The 18,287-nt window shown below is 52.8% G+C and overlaps 1 protein-coding gene across 1 annotated transcript in view; it reads left to right on the top strand.

Moving 5' to 3' along the window:
• Window positions 1-11,618, top strand: part of LOC101730386 (myosin-4-like) — a 34,311-nt gene extending 22,693 nt beyond the window's left edge. Inside the window, exons 7-41 of the mRNA XM_031891361.1 lie at window positions 144-255; window positions 1,825-1,917; window positions 2,004-2,067; window positions 2,148-2,246; window positions 2,354-2,457; window positions 2,539-2,677; window positions 3,095-3,213; window positions 3,284-3,433; window positions 3,523-3,693; window positions 3,777-4,083; window positions 4,171-4,244; window positions 4,331-4,418; window positions 4,556-4,673; window positions 4,841-4,964; window positions 5,124-5,260; window positions 5,350-5,605; window positions 5,683-5,925; window positions 6,014-6,190; window positions 6,275-6,420; window positions 6,501-6,591; window positions 6,677-7,066; window positions 7,149-7,275; window positions 7,425-7,543; window positions 7,680-7,876; window positions 7,960-8,143; window positions 8,244-8,409; window positions 8,499-8,623; window positions 8,714-9,022; window positions 9,125-9,328; window positions 9,423-9,548; window positions 9,645-9,815; window positions 9,955-10,059; window positions 10,143-10,238; window positions 11,140-11,271; window positions 11,448-11,618. Of these exons, the coding sequence (XP_031747221.1) occupies window positions 144-255; window positions 1,825-1,917; window positions 2,004-2,067; window positions 2,148-2,246; window positions 2,354-2,457; window positions 2,539-2,677; window positions 3,095-3,213; window positions 3,284-3,433; window positions 3,523-3,693; window positions 3,777-4,083; window positions 4,171-4,244; window positions 4,331-4,418; window positions 4,556-4,673; window positions 4,841-4,964; window positions 5,124-5,260; window positions 5,350-5,605; window positions 5,683-5,925; window positions 6,014-6,190; window positions 6,275-6,420; window positions 6,501-6,591; window positions 6,677-7,066; window positions 7,149-7,275; window positions 7,425-7,543; window positions 7,680-7,876; window positions 7,960-8,143; window positions 8,244-8,409; window positions 8,499-8,623; window positions 8,714-9,022; window positions 9,125-9,328; window positions 9,423-9,548; window positions 9,645-9,815; window positions 9,955-10,059; window positions 10,143-10,238; window positions 11,140-11,271; window positions 11,448-11,465 (5,281 nt within the window). The 3' untranslated portion in view covers window positions 11,466-11,618. The remainder of the gene's footprint in view (window positions 1-143; window positions 256-1,824; window positions 1,918-2,003; window positions 2,068-2,147; window positions 2,247-2,353; window positions 2,458-2,538; window positions 2,678-3,094; window positions 3,214-3,283; window positions 3,434-3,522; window positions 3,694-3,776; window positions 4,084-4,170; window positions 4,245-4,330; window positions 4,419-4,555; window positions 4,674-4,840; window positions 4,965-5,123; window positions 5,261-5,349; window positions 5,606-5,682; window positions 5,926-6,013; window positions 6,191-6,274; window positions 6,421-6,500; window positions 6,592-6,676; window positions 7,067-7,148; window positions 7,276-7,424; window positions 7,544-7,679; window positions 7,877-7,959; window positions 8,144-8,243; window positions 8,410-8,498; window positions 8,624-8,713; window positions 9,023-9,124; window positions 9,329-9,422; window positions 9,549-9,644; window positions 9,816-9,954; window positions 10,060-10,142; window positions 10,239-11,139; window positions 11,272-11,447) is intronic.
• Window positions 11,619-18,287: the final 6,669 nt, after the last annotated feature.

Raw genomic sequence — 18,287 nt, 5'->3', positions numbered from 1 at the left:
CCAGGGGGCACAAGGGCATGACAAGGAGCCCAGAGACCGTCCGTAACACTTTGATTCTGCTGTTTTTCATTGCAAATGACCCCCTTATACCTGATGCCCCACCCTTTACTTCTGATTGATATTTTGTCTCCCCCCCCCATTAGCGGAGAATCCGGGGCCGGAAAGACTGTGAACACCAAGCGCGTCATCCAGTACTTTGCAACAATTGCAGCTATTGGCGACAGCAAGAAGAAGGAATCAACCAACAGACTGCAGGTAATGGGGGGGTGGGATAAGCCCCCCTCCCGCCAAAGTCAGGTTCCTATGCCCGGTGCTTGGGCAACAGAGCTGGAACAGCTGCCCACATACCCATAGAACTGTATCAGGAACAGATTCATTACCTGCCCAACCTGCCCAACCTGCCCAACCGGCCGTTATACCCAGGCTGATAACCTCTGGATTCTCTTGGTTCCCTTTGCTTCCCCCATAGCCTTATACAGCACCTATATACTGTACTGTTAGGGTTTCATGGACATTACTGGGGCCGCCATCAGAAATCACGGGGCCCCTCACAACAACATTTTCTGGGCCCCCCCCCATCAATACAAAGGATATACAGACTTTGTTAGTCAGGGCCCCCCTAAAACATTGGTGGCCAGGGGTTATGTTTTGCATTGGTACCAGGGCCCCCTAAAACATTGATGGTCCTCCCCCAAATTACTCATACTATGGACCGCTTCCTGCTGCTCCCTACCGCATCCTTCAGCTCCCCCCCCAGCATCCTCCGGCTCCCCCCCAGCATCCTCCTGTTTCTTCCCGGGCCACCCAAGCATCCTCCGGTTCCTCCCCCCAGCATCCTCCTGCTTCCTCCCAGGCCCACCAAGCATCCTTTGGCTCCCCCCAGGCCCCCCCAAGCATCCTCCTTCTCCCCCCCAGCATCCTGCTGCTTCCTCCAGGGCCCCCCCCAAGCATCCTCCTGCTTCCCCCAGGGCCCCCCTAGCATCCTCCTGCTTCCCCCAGGGCACCCCCAGCATCCTCCTGCTTCCTCCCAGGCCCACCAAGCATCCTCTGGCTCCCCCCAGGCCCCCCCAAGCATCCTCCGGCTCCCCCCAGGCCCCCCCAAGCATCCTCCTGCTCCCCCCCAGCATCCTCCTGCTTCCCCCAAGGAAACCACAGCATCCTCCAGCCCCCCCCAAGCATCCTCCTGCCCCCCCCAGCATCCTGCTGCTTCCTCTAGGGACCCCCCCAGCATCCTCCTGCTTCCCTTAAGGAAACCACAGCATCCTCCAGCTCCCCCCAGCCCCCCCCAAGCATCCTCCTGCCCCCCCCAGCATCCTGCTGCTTCCTCTAGGGCCCCCCCCCCCAGCATCCTCCTGATCCCCCAGGGCCCCCCCCAAGCGTCGTTCAGGGCCCCCAAGCATCCTCCAGCTTCCCCCTTCCCTCCTCCCCAGCGCCTCCTGCTTACTTCCACCCCAGTGGTGTCCTCCGCTATGTCCCGCGGCTCGCCGCTACTTCTGTGCTTTTATACGTTTGTGTGACGTCAGTACGCACGGGCGCAACCTTATAAAAGCGCAGAAATAGCGGGGAGCCATGGGACATAGCGGAGCACGCCAGAAAGGATAGGGCCCGGACTTGATTAAAGGGGGCCTGAGATAAGGAAACTCTAGCACGGCCAGGCCCCCTTTAAAGTTAAAAACGCCCGAGCCCGGACGATTGTCCCCCCTGTACCCCCTTTATGGCGGCCCCGGACATTACAGATCCACATATAAATATATAAATAGCTATTTTTGTACCTTTTATTCCAACTGTTTGCTTACATTGGATTGTGTACGTTATTGCTTGCAGGGGACGCTGGAGGATCAAATCATTCAGGCCAACCCCCTGCTCGAGGCCTTCGGTAACGCCAAGACGGTCAGAAATGACAACTCCTCTCGCTTTGTAAGATAAAGGCTCAACCGTCACATGTCGGCGCCTTCACCAATAGAATTTGTACTAATCTGCCTCTTCTCACTCACAATCCGCAGGGTAAATTCATCAGGATCCACTTTGGAACCACAGGAAAACTGGCTTCCGCTGATATTGAAACCTGTAAGTTCCAGCCCACGTGCGTCTGTATCATTCAGAACTTTCTTTGGCCCACTGGTACCTAATCATTTATACTATTACAGATCTCCTGGAGAAATCCAGAGTTACGTTCCAGCTCTCAGCAGAGAGGAGCTACCACATTTTCTACCAGATCCTGACCAACAAGAAACCCGAGATCGTCGGTAATGCCCCCTTTCTCTCATTTCTCTCATTTAGCAGCAGTTCAAACGCACTATTTGACCTTATGGCTTCATCTCGTCCCTAAATCTATGGTTATTTTTCCTTTTAGAGATGCTCCTTCTGACCACCAACCCGTACGACTATGCCTTCATCAGCCAGGGGGAGATTGCAGTGAAGAGTATCGATGACGAAGAGGAATTGATGGCTACGGATGTGAGTAGTACCATCCTGGAGATAATGTTAATGATTGAGTCTTAGCACTGAGTGCAAACTCACCCCCGTCTGTACTCACAGAGCGCCATAGATATCCTGGGCTTCACTACTGAAGAAAAGATGGGGATATACAAGATGACGGGAGCAGTCATGCACAAGGGAAACATGAAATTTAAGCAGAAGCAGAGAGAGGAACAGGCTGAGCCCGATGGCACAGAAGGTACATCACTTGGGCACCCCATAGCCAATCTCTGTCTCTGTCTACACGGACCGATTCTAGCTGCCGATATGGATCCCTTAGACTGATTCGGCAGCTAATCTGCCCGTGTATGGGCACTACCGACGGGCCTGTCCGACCAATATCTGGCCTGAAATCGGCCAGATATCGTTCAGGCAGGTTAAAAAATCTAGTCGGATCAGGGACCACATCGGCTCGTTGATGCAGTCCCCGAACCGACTTTGCCTATACCCTTCGTTATAATTCAAAATTAGCCTACACGTTCCCCGATATCGCCCACCCATAGGTGGGGATATCGGGTTAAGATCCGCTTGCTTCTGACCTCGCCAAGCGAGCGAATCTTCACGTGTATGGGGACCTTCAGAAGCAAAGTCTCATACATTAATCCTGACGTTGCAGTTGCTGACAAAATCGGTTACTTGATGGGTCTGAACTCAGCCGACTTGTTGAAGGCCCTTTGCTACCCGAGGGTAAAGGTTGGAAATGAATTTGTCACGAAGGGGCAAACTGTCCAACAGGTAAGTGGTAAAAACTTAAGCCTCAAATAGTGTGGAACATTCTCAAGAAACTAACAGCCATTCCCCCCAGGTGTACAATGCCATCGGTGCCCTCAGCAAGTCTGTTTATGAGAAGCTTTTCTTGTGGATGGTCGCTCGTATCAACCAACAGTTGGACACCAAATTGCCCCGACAGTACTTCATTGGTGTGTTGGATATTGCTGGGTTTGAAATCTTTGATGTAAGTATCTAGATATTGTGCCATTACTGTATGAATGGCCTCCCAGTAGAGGAACCACTGGCTCACCAATCCATATTGTGTGCTTGCAGTTGAACAGCTTGGAGCAGCTCTGCATCAACTTCACCAATGAGAAGCTCCAACAGTTCTTCAACCACCACATGTTCGTGCTGGAACAGGAAGAGTACAAGAAGGAAGGCATCGATTGGGAGTTTATTGACTTCGGCATGGATCTGGCTGCCTGTATTGAGCTCATTGAGAAGGTGGGTGTCTCCTGACTTTCTGTATAAGCCACAAACAAGGATCTTGTTCTTAAACTCATGGTTCTGCCTGATGTTATTTGCAGCCCATGGGCATTTTCTCCATCCTTGAAGAGGAGTGCATGTTCCCCAAGGCCACCGATACCTCCTTCAAGAACAAGCTGTACGACCAGCACTTGGGCAAGTGCAAGAACTTTGAGAAGCCAAAACCCGCCAAGGGCAAAGCTGAAGCTCATTTCTCTCTGGTGCACTACGCCGGTACCGTGGACTATAACATCTGCGGCTGGTTGGACAAGAACAAGGACCCACTGAATGAGACAGTTGTGGGGCTGTACCAGAAGTCTCCTGTTAAACTCCTGTCCTTCCTCTACTCCTCCTATTCCGGAGCAGATAGTAATTATTCTTTTCTACCAACTCTCTGGGGATTTTGTTCCTTTATTGTAGAAAAGAACCCATTTTAGCTACTGTCTTATTCTCTAGGTGCTGGAGATGGTGCAAAGAGTGGAAAAAAGAAGAAAGGTTCATCTTTCCAGACTGTGTCTGCACTCTTCAGAGTTAGTATTAGTACCACTCCAATGCTTTATCATGATGGAAACATTTTGTGGCCACTTCATGATTGCCCTTATCCCTCTCCATACAGGAAAACTTAAATAAGCTGATGACCAACCTGAGGAGCACTCACCCTCACTTTGTGCGTTGTCTGATTCCCAATGAGTCCAAGACTCCTGGTAAAGTATCCCCATCTGATACAATGCCCTAACCAAGAATATTATATATATATATATATATATATATTTACTGGGCTGTGCCAATATTATAATCCCCCCTACTGGCCTAAATTTGGTGTTTCCTTTCTTTTTTTTAGGGATCATGGAGAATCATCTCATCATTCACCAACTGAGATGTAATGGCGTGCTGGAGGGTATCAGGATCTGCAGAAAGGGATTCCCAAGCAGAATCCTCTATGCAGACTTTAAGCAACGGTAATTCAGAATTCAGTGGCTTTAGTTTACCTTATGTCCCCCCCTAGGGATTTTTTCCCCACCCCAAAAAAATCAGTTACACTTCAGAAGCAGTAAGTGGAAGCTAAAAGACATTCAGCTGTAACTGTTTTCCTAAAATACATTTTTTGGGGGGATGTTTGGTACAGATACAAAATCCTAAATGCCAATGCGATCCCAGAGGGGCAATTTATCGACAGCAAGAAGGCATCTGAGAAACTGCTGACTTCTATTGATATTGATCACACTCAGTACAGATTCGGACACACCAAGGTACACTGTTATTCCTTATTAGACTTAAGGGTCTAATCCTGCTGTAGTTTCACTACTGTTACTGAACCTGGGCAATTGTCGTGTGTTCTATTACATTAGAATCATAAGAGTGAAAGACCCTTTGCTAGTTGCATTAAGCGAGTGATTTATTGTCAATAGGTGTTCTTTAAAGCTGGCCTTCTGGGTGTCCTGGAAGAAATGCGAGATGACAAGTTGGCAGAAATTATAACAAAGACTCAGGCCCTGTGCCGAGGATTCCTAATGAGGGTGGAATTCAAGAAGATGGTGGAGAGAAGGTCTTGCTACAATTTTCAAATATATATTTAGGTTAAATAAAATTATATTTCTATTTTTCCTAATTGTTATTTACTCCGCTGTTGAACAGAGACGCCATATATGTCATCCAGTATAACGTCAGGGCATTTATGAATGTCAAGCACTGGCCTTGGATGAAGTTGTACTTCAAGATCAAGCCTCTTCTGAAGAGCGCAGAGACTGAGAAGGAGATGGCAAACATGAAAGAGGAGTTTGCGAAAACCAAGGAAGCTCTGACTAAGTCCGATGCAAGGAAGAAAGAACTAGAAGAGAAGATGGTGGCTCTTCTGCAGGAAAAGAACGATCTACAACTGCAGTGTCAAAGTGTAAGTGAACAAGTAGTCAGTGGAAGTGATACGTTGTGTTGCCACAAGGCCACCTATAATGGCTGTTTCCTCTGCAGGAGTCTGAAAACTTAGCTGATGCAGAAGAGAGATGTGAAGGTCTCATCAAAAACAAAATTAATTTGGAGGCCAAGATTAAGGAGCTGACTGAGAGGCTGGAGGATGAGGAGGAAAGCAATGCTGAGCTAACAGCCAAGAAGAGAAAACTGGAGGATGAATGCTCCGAGCTGAAGAAAGATATTGATGATCTGGAGTTGACCTTAGCTAAAGTGGAAAAGGAAAAGCATGCCACTGAAAACAAGGTAAGTGGAACAGGGATGCTATCCAATCACTTGGGGCTTTATTAGGAAAAGCAAAAATGATTGATCCACTTCCCCTCAACGTATACAGGTTAAAAACCTCACTGAAGAAATGGCAGGTCTTGATGAGAACATCTCAAGGATCACCAAAGAGAAGAAAGCCCTGCAAGAGGCACATCAGCAAACACTGGATGACCTTCAGGCAGAAGAGGACAAAGTCAGTTCTCTCTCAAAGGCTAAAACTAAGTTGGAGCAACAAGTGGATGATGTAAGTGCAACCAACAATTAGAATTCCTGAAATCACCATAGGAAACCTACAGCAGCACTGACTTGTTATTTTCTGAATAAACAGCTGGAAGGTTCCCTGGAGCAAGAGAAGAAACTCCGTCTCGACCTTGAGAGAGCCAAGAGGAAGCTGGAAGGGGATCTGAAGTTGTCTCAGGAGACCATCATGGACCTTGAAAATGACAAACAGCAAACAGAGGAAAAATTAAAAAAGTGAGTGTCTTTTGTCTATAAACCATCATTAGCTTGATAAAACTATTTATATGCTTAAAAACCCCTCTTCTTTAACCCAGAAAAGACTTTGAAATGAGTCAGCTTCAATCAAAGATTGAGGATGAGCAGACATTGGCATCCCAACTGCAGAAGAAGATCAAGGAACTCCAGGTATGTAGCAGTGGTGGGACAGTGTTATTGAATTAAGCAAAATGATTTCTCTTCCTTTGGCTATTACAGCTCTCCTTTCTTCTAGGCCCGTATAGAGGAGGTTGAGGAGGAGATAGAAGCTGAGCGTGCCGCTCGTGCTAAAGTAGAGAAGCAAAGGTCTGATCTATCCAGGGAACTTGAGGAGATCAGTGAAAGGCTGGAAGAGGCTGGAGGTGCAACATCTGCCCAGATTGAGATGAACAAGAAACGGGAAGCTGAATTCCAGAAACTCAGGCGGGACCTGGAAGAGTCCACCCTTCAGCATGAAGCAACTTCCGCTGCTTTGCGCAAGAAGCACGCCGATAGCGTTGCCGAACTGGGGGAACAAATTGACAACCTGCAGAGAGTAAAACAGAAGCTAGAGAAAGAGAAGAGCGAACTAAAGATGGAGATTGACGACCTTGCAAGTAACTTAGAGAACGTCTCCAAGTCAAAGGTACCAGAACAACTGATATTGTTGTGTTAGACACAAGACCTAGACTTGTCCCTGTCCTAATATGGTTATTATTTCCTTGAAGGCCAACATTGAAAAAGTGAGCCGTGTGCTTGAGGACCAACTCAGTGAGATAAAGTCAAGGGATGATGAGCACCAACGTATTATTAATGACCTCACTGCGCAGAAGGCCAGGCTGCAGACTGAGACCGGTACGTATGTCTGTCCATAGGATACTAGAGAAGGCATATTGGCTATTGCTAGCTGTACCATCTGCTATACTCAACATATGTTTCTTTAACTTATTAAACATATTCACATATCAACATGACCTCATTTTAAAGTATCATTTTTCCCATAGGTGAACAGTCCCGTCAGCTGGAAGAGAAGGAGTCTCTGATCTCCCAGTTGAGCAGAGCAAAGCAGGCCTTTACCCAGCAGACTGAGGAACTGAAGAGACAGCTGGAGGAGGAATCTAAAGTAAAGGCTTTTTAGCGACCTTCTAACAATACATTGTTGACATTCTCAAACCTATTTCTGTATATTAAGCAGTAGGTTTTTCTTAAACTCTGAAAGATGAAATAAAAAAGTAAATATTGTGTTTCAAAATTCACAGGCCAAAAATGCTCTGGCCCACGCCCTGCAGTCTTCGCGCCATGACTGCGACTTACTCCGGGAGCAATTTGAAGAGGAACAGGAGGCAAAGGCTGAGCTTCAGCGCTCCTTGTCCAAGGCCAACACTGAAGTCTCCCAGTGGAGAACAAAATATGAGACAGACGCCATTCAGCGCACGGAGGAGCTGGAAGAGGCCAAGTATGATGCTAAAGGACAAATAAGTCCCAGAAAGGTAGAAAGAAATAAGGTTAAACTAAACAATGTGCTAAATCTGTTTGCAGGAAGAAACTTGCCCAGCGCCTGCAGGAAGCAGAGGAGCAGGTGGAGGCCGTGAACTCTAAATGTGCCTCCTTGGAGAAGACCAAACAGAGGCTCCAGGCGGAAGTAGAGGACCTGATGGTGGATGTGGAGAGAGCCAATAGCGCAGCTGCTGCTCTGGATAAGAAGCAGAGAAACTTTGATAAGGTAAGTGAAATATGTTTCTTCAGCAACTGTCTAAGGAAGGTGGAACGTTAAAATAAATTCCCAAAGCCAGTGGCACCTATAAGTCTCCACTCTTATACAGGTACTTGTAGAATGGAAACAAAAGTACGAGGAAGGCCAGTCTGAGCTGGAAGCAGCCCAAAAAGAAGCCCGTTCCTTGAGCACTGAGATCTTCAAGATGAAGAATGCTTATGAGGAGGCCCTGGAACATCTGGAAACCATGAAACGGGAGAACAAGAACTTGCAGCGTATGTTTGGGATGTTCCAAAAGCCCCACTTATTGCTGTTGCTTGTCCAATATATGAGTAGAACTAAATTGCACTCTTTTTTCCTTCAGAGGAGATCTCAGATCTGACTGAGCAAATGGGAGAGACAGTAAAAAATATACATGAGCTGGAGAAGGCCAAGAAGCAGGTGGAACAGGAGAAGGGAGACCTACAAGCGGCTCTGGAGGAGGCTGAGGCAAGATTGGCTTCTGCATAACTAACGCACTCAGGTGGAGCGCGTAGAGTCCCTTGTTTAATGCAGGATGTATTTCATTTGCTCATACAGGGATCTCTGGAGCACGAGGAAGCCAAGATCCTGCGTATCCAGCTGGAGCTGAACCAAGTGAAATCAGAGGTAGACCGGAAGATTGCCGAGAAGGACGAAGAAATTGAGCAACTGAAGAGAAACACCCAGAGAGTCATAGACACCATGCAGAGCACATTGGACTCGGAGATCAGAAGTAGAAACGACGCCCTGAGGCTGAAAAAGAAGATGGAAGGTGACTTGAATGAACTGGAAATCCAACTGGGTCACGCCAACCGCCAAGCAGGGGAGGCCCAGAAGCAGCTGAGGAACGTGCAGGCGCAGCTTAAGGTACAGTTGGCCGGTCTTCCCAGTTCTGCTTCGATCAGTAACAATGGCAAGAACACTTTTTTCTCATATTCTGCTGCTTCCATCCTCCATTTTACCTTAAAGGACACACAGCTTCAGTTGGACGATGCAACCAGGGCCCAAGACGATATGAAGGAGCAGTTGGCCGTGGTTGAACGCAGAAATAACCTGCAACAGGCTGAGATTGAGGAGATGCGGTCAGCTCTGGAACAGACAGAGAGGTCTCGCAAGGTGGCTGAGCAGGAACTTCTGGATGCAAGTGAACGTGTTCAGCTCTTGCACTCACAGGTACGGGCACACAGGGCCACGGCTGGCAGCACCTCAATGGTTATTAGGCAATAATAAGCATGTTTAGAAAGTGTATCCTTAATGTGCCCTTCAGAACACAAGTCTCCTAAACACCAAGAAGAAGCTAGAGAGTGACATCGTTCAGTTGCAGAACGAGGTCGAGGAGTCTGTTCAGGAAGCCCGGAATGCTGAGGAGAAAGCCAAAAAGGCCATCACAGATGTAAGGTTTTCTGCATGTATGATACTACAGGGGCGAGCCTGGTAATGTATGTTTGGCAAAGCACAAGGTCTGTCTAACCCAATGGCGCTATTGTAGGCTGCCATGATGGCAGAGGAGCTGAAGAAGGAGCAGGACACCAGTGCCCACTTAGAGAGGATGAAGAAGAATCTGGAACAGACCGTGAAGGACCTACAGCACCGCTTGGATGAAGCTGAGCAGCTGGCAATGAAGGGAGGCAAGAAGCAGCTCCAGAAACTGGAGTCTCGGGTAAGTCTGTCTGCAGCACACAGGGGCAACAATGTGATAGGTGTGAGGGCTCCACCTGGGGCTTGGCCATGGACTGTCACCTACAGGTGGCCAGAACTCTTTCCCAGCTTTGGTTTCCTAATATGAAATAATATCATAGGTGCGCGAGCTGGAGAATGAACTGGATGCCGAGCAGAAGCGCGGCTCCGAGGGCATCAAGGGAGTGCGCAAGTACGAGCGAAGAGTGAAGGAACTGACCTACCAGGTAAGGCTGAATCCCAGGAGTAGCTTTGTAGCTGAGTCTGCTACCAGGGCAACCTAACCCCCTGATCCCCATTCTCCCAACAGACCGAGGAGGACAGGAAGAATGTGCTGAGACTGCAGGACCTGGTGGACAAACTGCAGCTGAAGGTCAAGGCCTACAAGAGGCAGGCTGAGGAGTCGGTATGTCAGTGCCAAGTTCAGAAATATCTGTGCATTTGTAACAGGGGCCTCCTGGTGGCACGGGAGGATCTGCTCAGTTGGACCCCAGTGACTCAGTTATTATTCATGGGAAGCGGCCAATGAACTGCCACTGAGTCCTCTAGTATGGAAGTCTGTGCCTGATCATGAATGGCTTAGAATCTGCCCGAAACTAACCCTACCCCGTAGCTCCCAGCAGCCCCAGCACTGCCAATAAAGGCCAAGGTAGAAAGCAGTTATACCCTTAGGGACCACCTATTACTGTACTTCCAGCCTCATGAGGGTGCAAGGGGCAACATCTGACAGGGGCCGACAGGAAAAACAGCCCCGGGATCCTGGATAAAAGATGGCGGCTCCCATTTCCAGCCCCGGGGATCCTGGATAAAAGATGGCGGCTCCCATTTCCAGCCCCGGGATCCCGGATAAAAGATGGCGGCTCCCATTTCCAGCCCCGGGGATCCCGGATAAAAGATGGCGGCTCCCATTTCCAGCCCCGGGGATCCTGGATAAAAGATGGCGGCTCCCATTTCCAGCCCCGGGGATCCTGGATAAAAGATGGCGGCTCCCATTTCCAGCCCCGGGGATCCTGGATAAAAGATGGCGGCTCCCATTTCCAGCCCCGGGGATCCTGGATAAAAGATGGCGGCTCCCATTTCCAGCCCCGGGATCCTGGATAAAAGATGGCGGCTCCCATTTCCAGCCCCGGGGATCCCGGATAAAAGATGGCGGCTCCCATTTCCAGCCCCGGGGATCCTGGATAAAAGATGGCAGCTCCCATTTCCAGCCCCATTGGCCCATATGTATATGTAGCAGCTAAGGATATTTCCACCTTACTAAATACCCCTCCACCTTACTAAATACCCCTCTCTGTGCCCATATTAAGGAGGAGCAGGCCAATGCCTACCTGGCGCGCTTCAGGAAGGTGCAGCACGAGCTGGAGGAGTCCGAGGAGAGGGCCGACATTGCCGAGTCCCAGGTCAACAAGCTCCGAGCCAAGAGCCGGGACATTGGCAAGGTAACCGGAACATTTAACTCTTTCCTGGAACACCGGGCATGTTACTAGGGAACCCCTGATGTACCACATTACACTGCCCACTGGTGCCAGCCGGCACACTGGCATATTCAGATGCATGACTGGTCCTGCTGGGAGGCACCGTCACACTGACTGGGCTGTTTGTTTTTTCTTTACAGAAAGGAGAAAATGAGTAAATCCGGCCTGAGATACGGGTGCCAGGGATACGGGTGCCAGGGATACAGGTGCCTGGAAGGGGGCGCAAAATGCAGGTTTCCCCCTTAGATTTCCTTCCATCACCTCCATATTGGGCTCTGTATGTTTGTACAATAAATGCACGGGAACTGGAACCTCTTATGTTTTACTTGCCACTATCACCGGGGTTTGGGTGCCACACACTGGCACAGTGGGTTTGGGTGCCACACACCGGCACAATGGGTTTGGGTGCCACACACTGGCACAATGGGTTTGGGTGCCACACACTAGCACAATGGGTTTGGGTGCCGCACACTGGCACAATGGGTTTGGGTGCCGCACACTAGCACAATGGGTTTGGGTGCCGCACACCGGCACAGTGGGTTTGGGTGCCGCACACCGGCACAATGGGTTTGGGTGCCGCACACTGGCACAGTGGGTTTGGGTGCCTCACACCGGGCAATGGGTTTGGGTGCCTCACACCGGGCAATGGGTTTGGGTGCCACACACCGGCACAATGGGTTTGGGTGCCGCACACTGGCACAGTGGGTTTGGGTGCCGCACACCGGCACAGTGGGTTTGGGTGCCGCACACTGGCACAATGGGTTTGGGTGCCACACACTGGCACAATGGGTTTGGGTGCCGCACAATTGGTTTGGGTGCCGCACACCGGCACAGTGGGTTTGGGTGCCGCACACCGGCACAGTGGGTTTGGGTGCCGCACACCGGCACAGTGGGTTTGGGTGCCGCACACCGGCACAGTGGGTTTGGGTGCCTCACACCGGGCAATGGGTTTGGGTGCCTCACACCGGGCAATGGGTTTGGGTGCCACACACCGGCACAATGGGTTTGGGTGCCGCACACTGGCACAGTGGGTTTGGGTGCCTCACACCGGGCAATGGGTTTGGGTGCCACACACCGGCACAATGGGTTTGGGTGCCACACACTGGCACAATGGGTTTGGGTGCCACACGCCGGCACAATGGGTTTTGGTGCCACACACTGGCACAGTGGGTTTGGGTGCCACACACTAGCACAATGGGTTTGGGTGCCACACACTGGCACAATGGGTTTGGGTGCCACACACTGGCACAGTGGTTTTGGGTGCCACACACTAGCACAATGGGTTTGGGTGCCACACACTGGCACAATGGGTTTGGGTGCCACACACTGGCACAATGGGTTTGGGTGCCACACGCCGGCACAATGGGTTTTGGTGCCACACACTGGCACAGTGGGTTTGGGTGCCACACACTAGCACAATGGGTTTGGGTGCCACACACTGGCACAATGGGTTTGGGTGCCACACACTGGCACAGTGGTTTTGGGTGCCACACACTAGCACAATGGGTTTGGGTGCCACACACTGGCACAATGGGTTTGGGTGCCACACACTGGTGCCTACAGAAGGGGGTAAGGGGCTGCCCTGTAGGGAACTAAAAGCCCCTGGGGTGCCCGGTTACATTAAGCAACACAGACACTCAGACTGATCCAGAAGTGCCAGGAGTTGATGCCAGGGTGGCACTTTGTTAATCCAGAACAGCTACAGTAGCTCCACAGTACAACTGGGCTGTATTTTCCCATGGGTGTGGGTGACAAGGGGTCCCAAGTTGCCCCAGTGGGGGGGTACAGTAACTCACCACACAGCCTTTTGCCCCAGTAGGAAATTGCCCAACCCCTCAGCCTCCCGAGCTTGCCCCCCTCTAACTCTGCCAGTCGGTTTAGCCACTTTGCCTTTATAGGGCCTTTTCCTACCAGTCATGGTGCCCAGTGTGCCAGTGCAACAGTGGCAGGGGCAATTATCAGCCTCCAGGGGTTTCTCCCAGAACATAACACTCCATAGGGCTCCTCCCCAAGAGGCGGAGTCAGTGCTCCTTGTGCCCCCTGGCACAGCGTTCCCCATAGATCATAACAGACTGGGGGGGGGGGCATTTAGACCCCCAGCAGATGAAAGCAGCGGTGCAAACAGCACACAGCCTTTAGCCATAGGGCCCCGGGTTGGGGGCAAATAGTGAGGGTGCTTTGTGCACTTTATACATTAACCCCCCTTTTATAGCAAAGGACCCCAGTAGCACGACCCCCCCGACCCATTTCCCTATAGCAGGGGTTAATTCCATGTTGTGCCACGTATGTGCCTGGGCATTAGAGCTAAATAAGCCCCAGTGCGGCTGCTCCCCCCCGTGTGTGTGGGGGGGACTGGGGGGGGGGAACAGCTGACAAACCTGCCCAAATATTTCCCAAATACCAAGGACATTCCTATGACCTCCTTCTCAGAAGGGAAGGATCTGCCCCCCCCCTGCCCAGCTGTCAGCGGCACCTAACTGCCCCTCCTCTAATGGAATAAGACACATAGAGGGCAAGTGGGGAAAGTTTCCCCAAATGAGAGTTGTAGTTGCACAACAGCGGGTCCCGGTGCTACTCTGTATGAGGGGGCAGGAGTGAGGGATTTGCCCCACATTGGGCAGGTTACAGGTAGGGCTCAGCAGGGGGTAACTATGGGCAGCTGTGTATAGGGAAATGCTATACGGGGGCCCTATGAAAGGCACGGCAGGGGGCACTAGCAATAAAGTACAGGGTGTGGGCCCGGGGCCCGGGGCAGGCAAACAAACAGGCAGCTGCACCGCTCTCACAAGCTCCTCCCACTGGGCAAACTCACCCCACTATAAGGCTAATGCCACCCGGGGCTGATTCTCAGAATGGCCCAGATGGTGCAAGTTGGCCAGACTGCCCAGCAAAATCTGCAGACCTTGAGCATGGCCATACACTGTACAGCACTGAGACTCCCAGCATGCCTCACTGGGGCAATAAGCTGGGCGCCCAAACAAGGAAAGGGAAGCTCAGCTCTTCCTCCTCTCCACTGCCCAGCACTGCCCCCCCATGTGGGGCCACAGGGTCACTTTACCCCCCCTGGTTTGTAAGAAAATGTTTTTGTAACGTCTTATGTGCATGTCATGCCCCTTCCCCTGCCCCCCCAGCACCCTGCTGCCCCAGACATCCCGGTCCCTTATTGCCCCCCCCCCCCAGGCACCAGTGGGTAATTAGCTGCACTGCCCCCCTGGCACACCCAGCTCATTCCTTCTGCTCCCCAGATCCCTTATTGCCCCCCCCCCCCGGCACCAGTGGGTAATTAGCTGCACTGCCCCCCTGGCACACTCAGCTCATTCCTTCTGCTCCCCAGATCCCTTATTGCCCCCCCCCCCCCCAGGCACCAGTTGGTAATTAGCTGCACTGCCCCCATGGCACACCCAGCTCATTCCTTCTGCTCCCCAGATATCCCGGTCCCTTATTGCCCCCCCCCCCAGGCACCAGTTGGTAATTAGCTGCACTGCCCCCCTGGCACACCCAGCTCATTCCTTCTGCTCCCCAGATCCCTTATTGCCCCCCCCCCGGCACCAGTGGGTAATTAGCTGCACTGCCCCCCTGGCACACCCAGCTCATTCCTTCTGCTCCCCAGATCCCTTATTGCCCCCCCCCAGGCACCAGTTGGTAATTAGCTGTGAGGTGGGACCTTCTGTTGCGGATCTATTAATGGCTCCGAGTCTCCATAACAAATGGGCCCTTGAGCTTCTCCTTGTAAGTGACACGGGCAGCGCTAAGTTTAGCTGAGTGGGAAGACAATGGGCACACGTGGGCACCCAGCTGCCAACCTGCTGAGGAACATACTGGCACAGCCATTGGCTTCATGGCATTACTAGAATAACCAATGGGTGGCATTGCTCCTTGTCTGTTACCCCTGCCTCACTGTGCCTGTTGTGCCCATACCCACTCCGTATACCCACATCTATGCCCGTGCCCCCTGCACCTTCAGTTACAAAATGGGCACAAGCCCTGCGCCAGGCTGGCACATCTGGAACAAGCAGTGAGGGCACCACAATGGGAAGTTGGGCATAACCTTGTCTGTACAGTATGTACCCCCCCGGGCAGATAACTGGGGCGTGGGGTAATAATGGGCAAGGGGGGTACTACCTGGTATTGTCCCGCACTCTCAGGGTCTGTAGGTGAAACTGCACCGTTATTTGGCCCCCACGGAAAACATGGAGACAAAAGATTTTGGGGTGCCGGGGGGGGGGGGCAGATGATGGGGGGCTGTAGGCAGGGGAGGGATACTGTGCAGGAGGGATGGGGGGTGCCAGGGGGGGAAGATGATGGGGGGCTGTAGGCAGGGGAGGGATACTGTGCAGGGGGGATGGGGGGGCAGATGATGGGGGCTGTAGGCAGGGGAGGGATACTGTGCAGGAGGGGTGGGGGGGCAGATGATGGGGGGCTGTAGGCAGGGGAGGGATACTGTGCAGGAGGGATGGGGGGGCAGATGATGGGGGGCTGTAGGCAGGGGAGGGATACTGTGCAGGAGGGATGGGGGGGGCAGATGATGGGGGGCTGTAGGCAGGGGAGGGATACTGTGCAGGAGGGGTGGGGGGGCAGATGATGGGGGGCTGTAGGCAGGGGAGGGATACTGTGCAGGAGGGGTGGGGGGGCAGATGATGGGGGGCTGTAGGCAGGGGAGGGATACTGTGCAGGGGGGATGGGGGGGCAGATGATGGGGGCTGTAGGCAGGGGAGGGATACTGTGCAGGGGGGATGGGGGGGCAGATGATGGGGGGCTGTAGGCAGGGGAGGGATACTGTGCAGGAGGGATGGGGGGGGCAGATGATGGGGGGCTGTAGGCAGGGGAGGGGGATACTGTGGCAGGGAGGGATTGGGGGGGGGGCAGATGATGGGGGGCTGTAGGCAGGGGAGGGATACTGTGCAGGAGGGATGGGGGGGCAGATGATGGGGGGCTGTAGGCAGGGGAGGGATACTGTGCAGGAGGGGTGGGGGGGCAGATGATGGGGGGCTGTAGGCAGGGGAGGGATACTGTGCAGGAGGGGTGGGGGGCAGATGATGGGGGGCTGTAGGCAGGGGAGGGATACTGTGCAGGGGGGATGGGGGGGCAGATGATGGGGGCTGTAGGCAGGGGAGGATACTGTGCAGGGGGGATGGGGGGGCAGATGATGGGGGGCTGTAGGCAGGGGAGGGATACTGTGCAGGAGGGATGGGGGGGCAGATGATGGGGGGCTGTAGGCAGGGGAGGGATACTGTGCAGGAGGGATGGGGGGGGCAGATGATGGGGGGCTGTAGGCAGGGGAGGGATACTGTGCAGGAGGGATGGGGGGGCAGATGATGGGGGGCTGTAGGCAGGGGAGGGATACTGTGCAGGAGGGATGGGGGGGGCAGATGATGGGGGGCTGTAGGCAGGGGAGGGATACTGTGCAGGGGGGATGGGGGGGGGCAGATGATGGGGGGCTGTAGGCAGGGGAGGGATACTGTGCAGGGGGGATTGGGGGCAGATGATGGGGGGCTGTAGGCAGGGGAGGGATACTGTGCAGGAGGGGTGGGGGGCAGATGATGGGGGGCTGTAGGCAGGGGAGGGATACTGTGCAGGAGGGGTGGGGGGGCAGATGATGGGGGGCTGTAGGCAGGGGAGGGATACTGTGCAGGAGGGGTGGGGGGGCAGATGATGGGGGGCTGTAGGCAGGGGAGGGATACTGTGCAGGAGGGATGGGGGGGGCAGATGATGGGGGCTGTAGGCAGGGGAGGGATACTGTGCAGGGGGGGTGGGGGGGAAGATGATGGGGGGGCTGTAGGCAGGGGAGGGATACTGTGCAGAAGGGATGGGGGGGGCAGATGATGGGGGGCTGTAGGCAGGGGAGGGATACTGTGCAGGAGGGATGGGGGGGCAGATGATGGGGGGCTGTAGGCAGGGGAGGGATACTGTGCAGGGGGGATGGGGGGGGCAGATGATGGGGGGCTGTAGGCAGGGGAGGGATACTGTGCAGGGGGGATTGGGGGGCAGATGATGGGGGGCTGTAGGCAGGGGAGGGATACTGTGCAGGGGGGATGGGGGGGCAGATGATGGGGGGCTGTAGGCAGGGGTGGGATACTGTGCAGGAGGGGTGGGGGGGCAGATGATGGGGGGCTGTAGGCAGATGATGGGGGTGACACTATTTGTGCAGGGGGGGTAAGAGGAACATGTGCCGGGGGGGGGGGCACATTCTCTGACACAAGTGAGACCAACTGCTCCGGGGGATAAGAAAACATGGAGCGTTTGGGTGGGTAATTCTGAATGGGGAGAGGGAGGCTGGGCCAGAGGGTCCGGTTATTTTTGGGTGGGTTTCTATGCACAGTTAATGGGGAGGGGGCGGCGCTGACCCGACTCTCTATATAAACTGCCATCTGGGCCTCTCAGCACTGAGCTTCTGGTGAGTAACCGGGGCACTTACTGGGCAGGGAGGGAGCGGGTACCTGGGTCTCACTGTATCTGCCCCCCAACATCTTCCTGCATCTCATCTGTCCCTCAGCCTCTACTGCTCTGTCTCTAACTATCTCTAATGCCTCTACTGCTCTGTCTCTAACTATCTCTAATGCCTCTACTGCTCTGTCTCTAACTATCTCTAATGCCTCTACTGCTCTGTCTCTAACTATCTCTAATGCCTCTACTGCTCTGTCTCTAACTATCTCTATTGCCTCTACTGCTCTGTCTCTAACTATCTCTAATGCCTCTACTGCTCTGTCTCTAACTATCTCTAATGCCTCTACTGCTCTGTCTCTAACTATCTCTAATGCCTCTACTGCTCTGTCTCTAACTATCTCTAATGCCTCTACTGCTCTGTCTCTAACTATCTCTAATGCCTCTACTGCTCTGTCTCTAACTATCTCTAATGCCTCTACTGCTCTGTCTCTAACTATCTCTAATGCCTCTACTGCTCTGTCTCTAACTATCTCTAATGCCTCTACTGCTCTGTCTCTAACTATCTCTAATGCCTCTACTGCTCTGTCTCTAACTAT

This window comes from Xenopus tropicalis, chromosome 8 (genome assembly GCF_000004195.4).
Source record: "Xenopus tropicalis strain Nigerian chromosome 8, UCB_Xtro_10.0, whole genome shotgun sequence".
NCBI classification, from domain to species: domain Eukaryota; kingdom Metazoa; phylum Chordata; class Amphibia; order Anura; family Pipidae; genus Xenopus; species Xenopus tropicalis.
The sequence above is the reverse complement of the archived record's forward strand: the minus strand, read 5'-3'. Positions and strand labels throughout refer to the sequence as shown.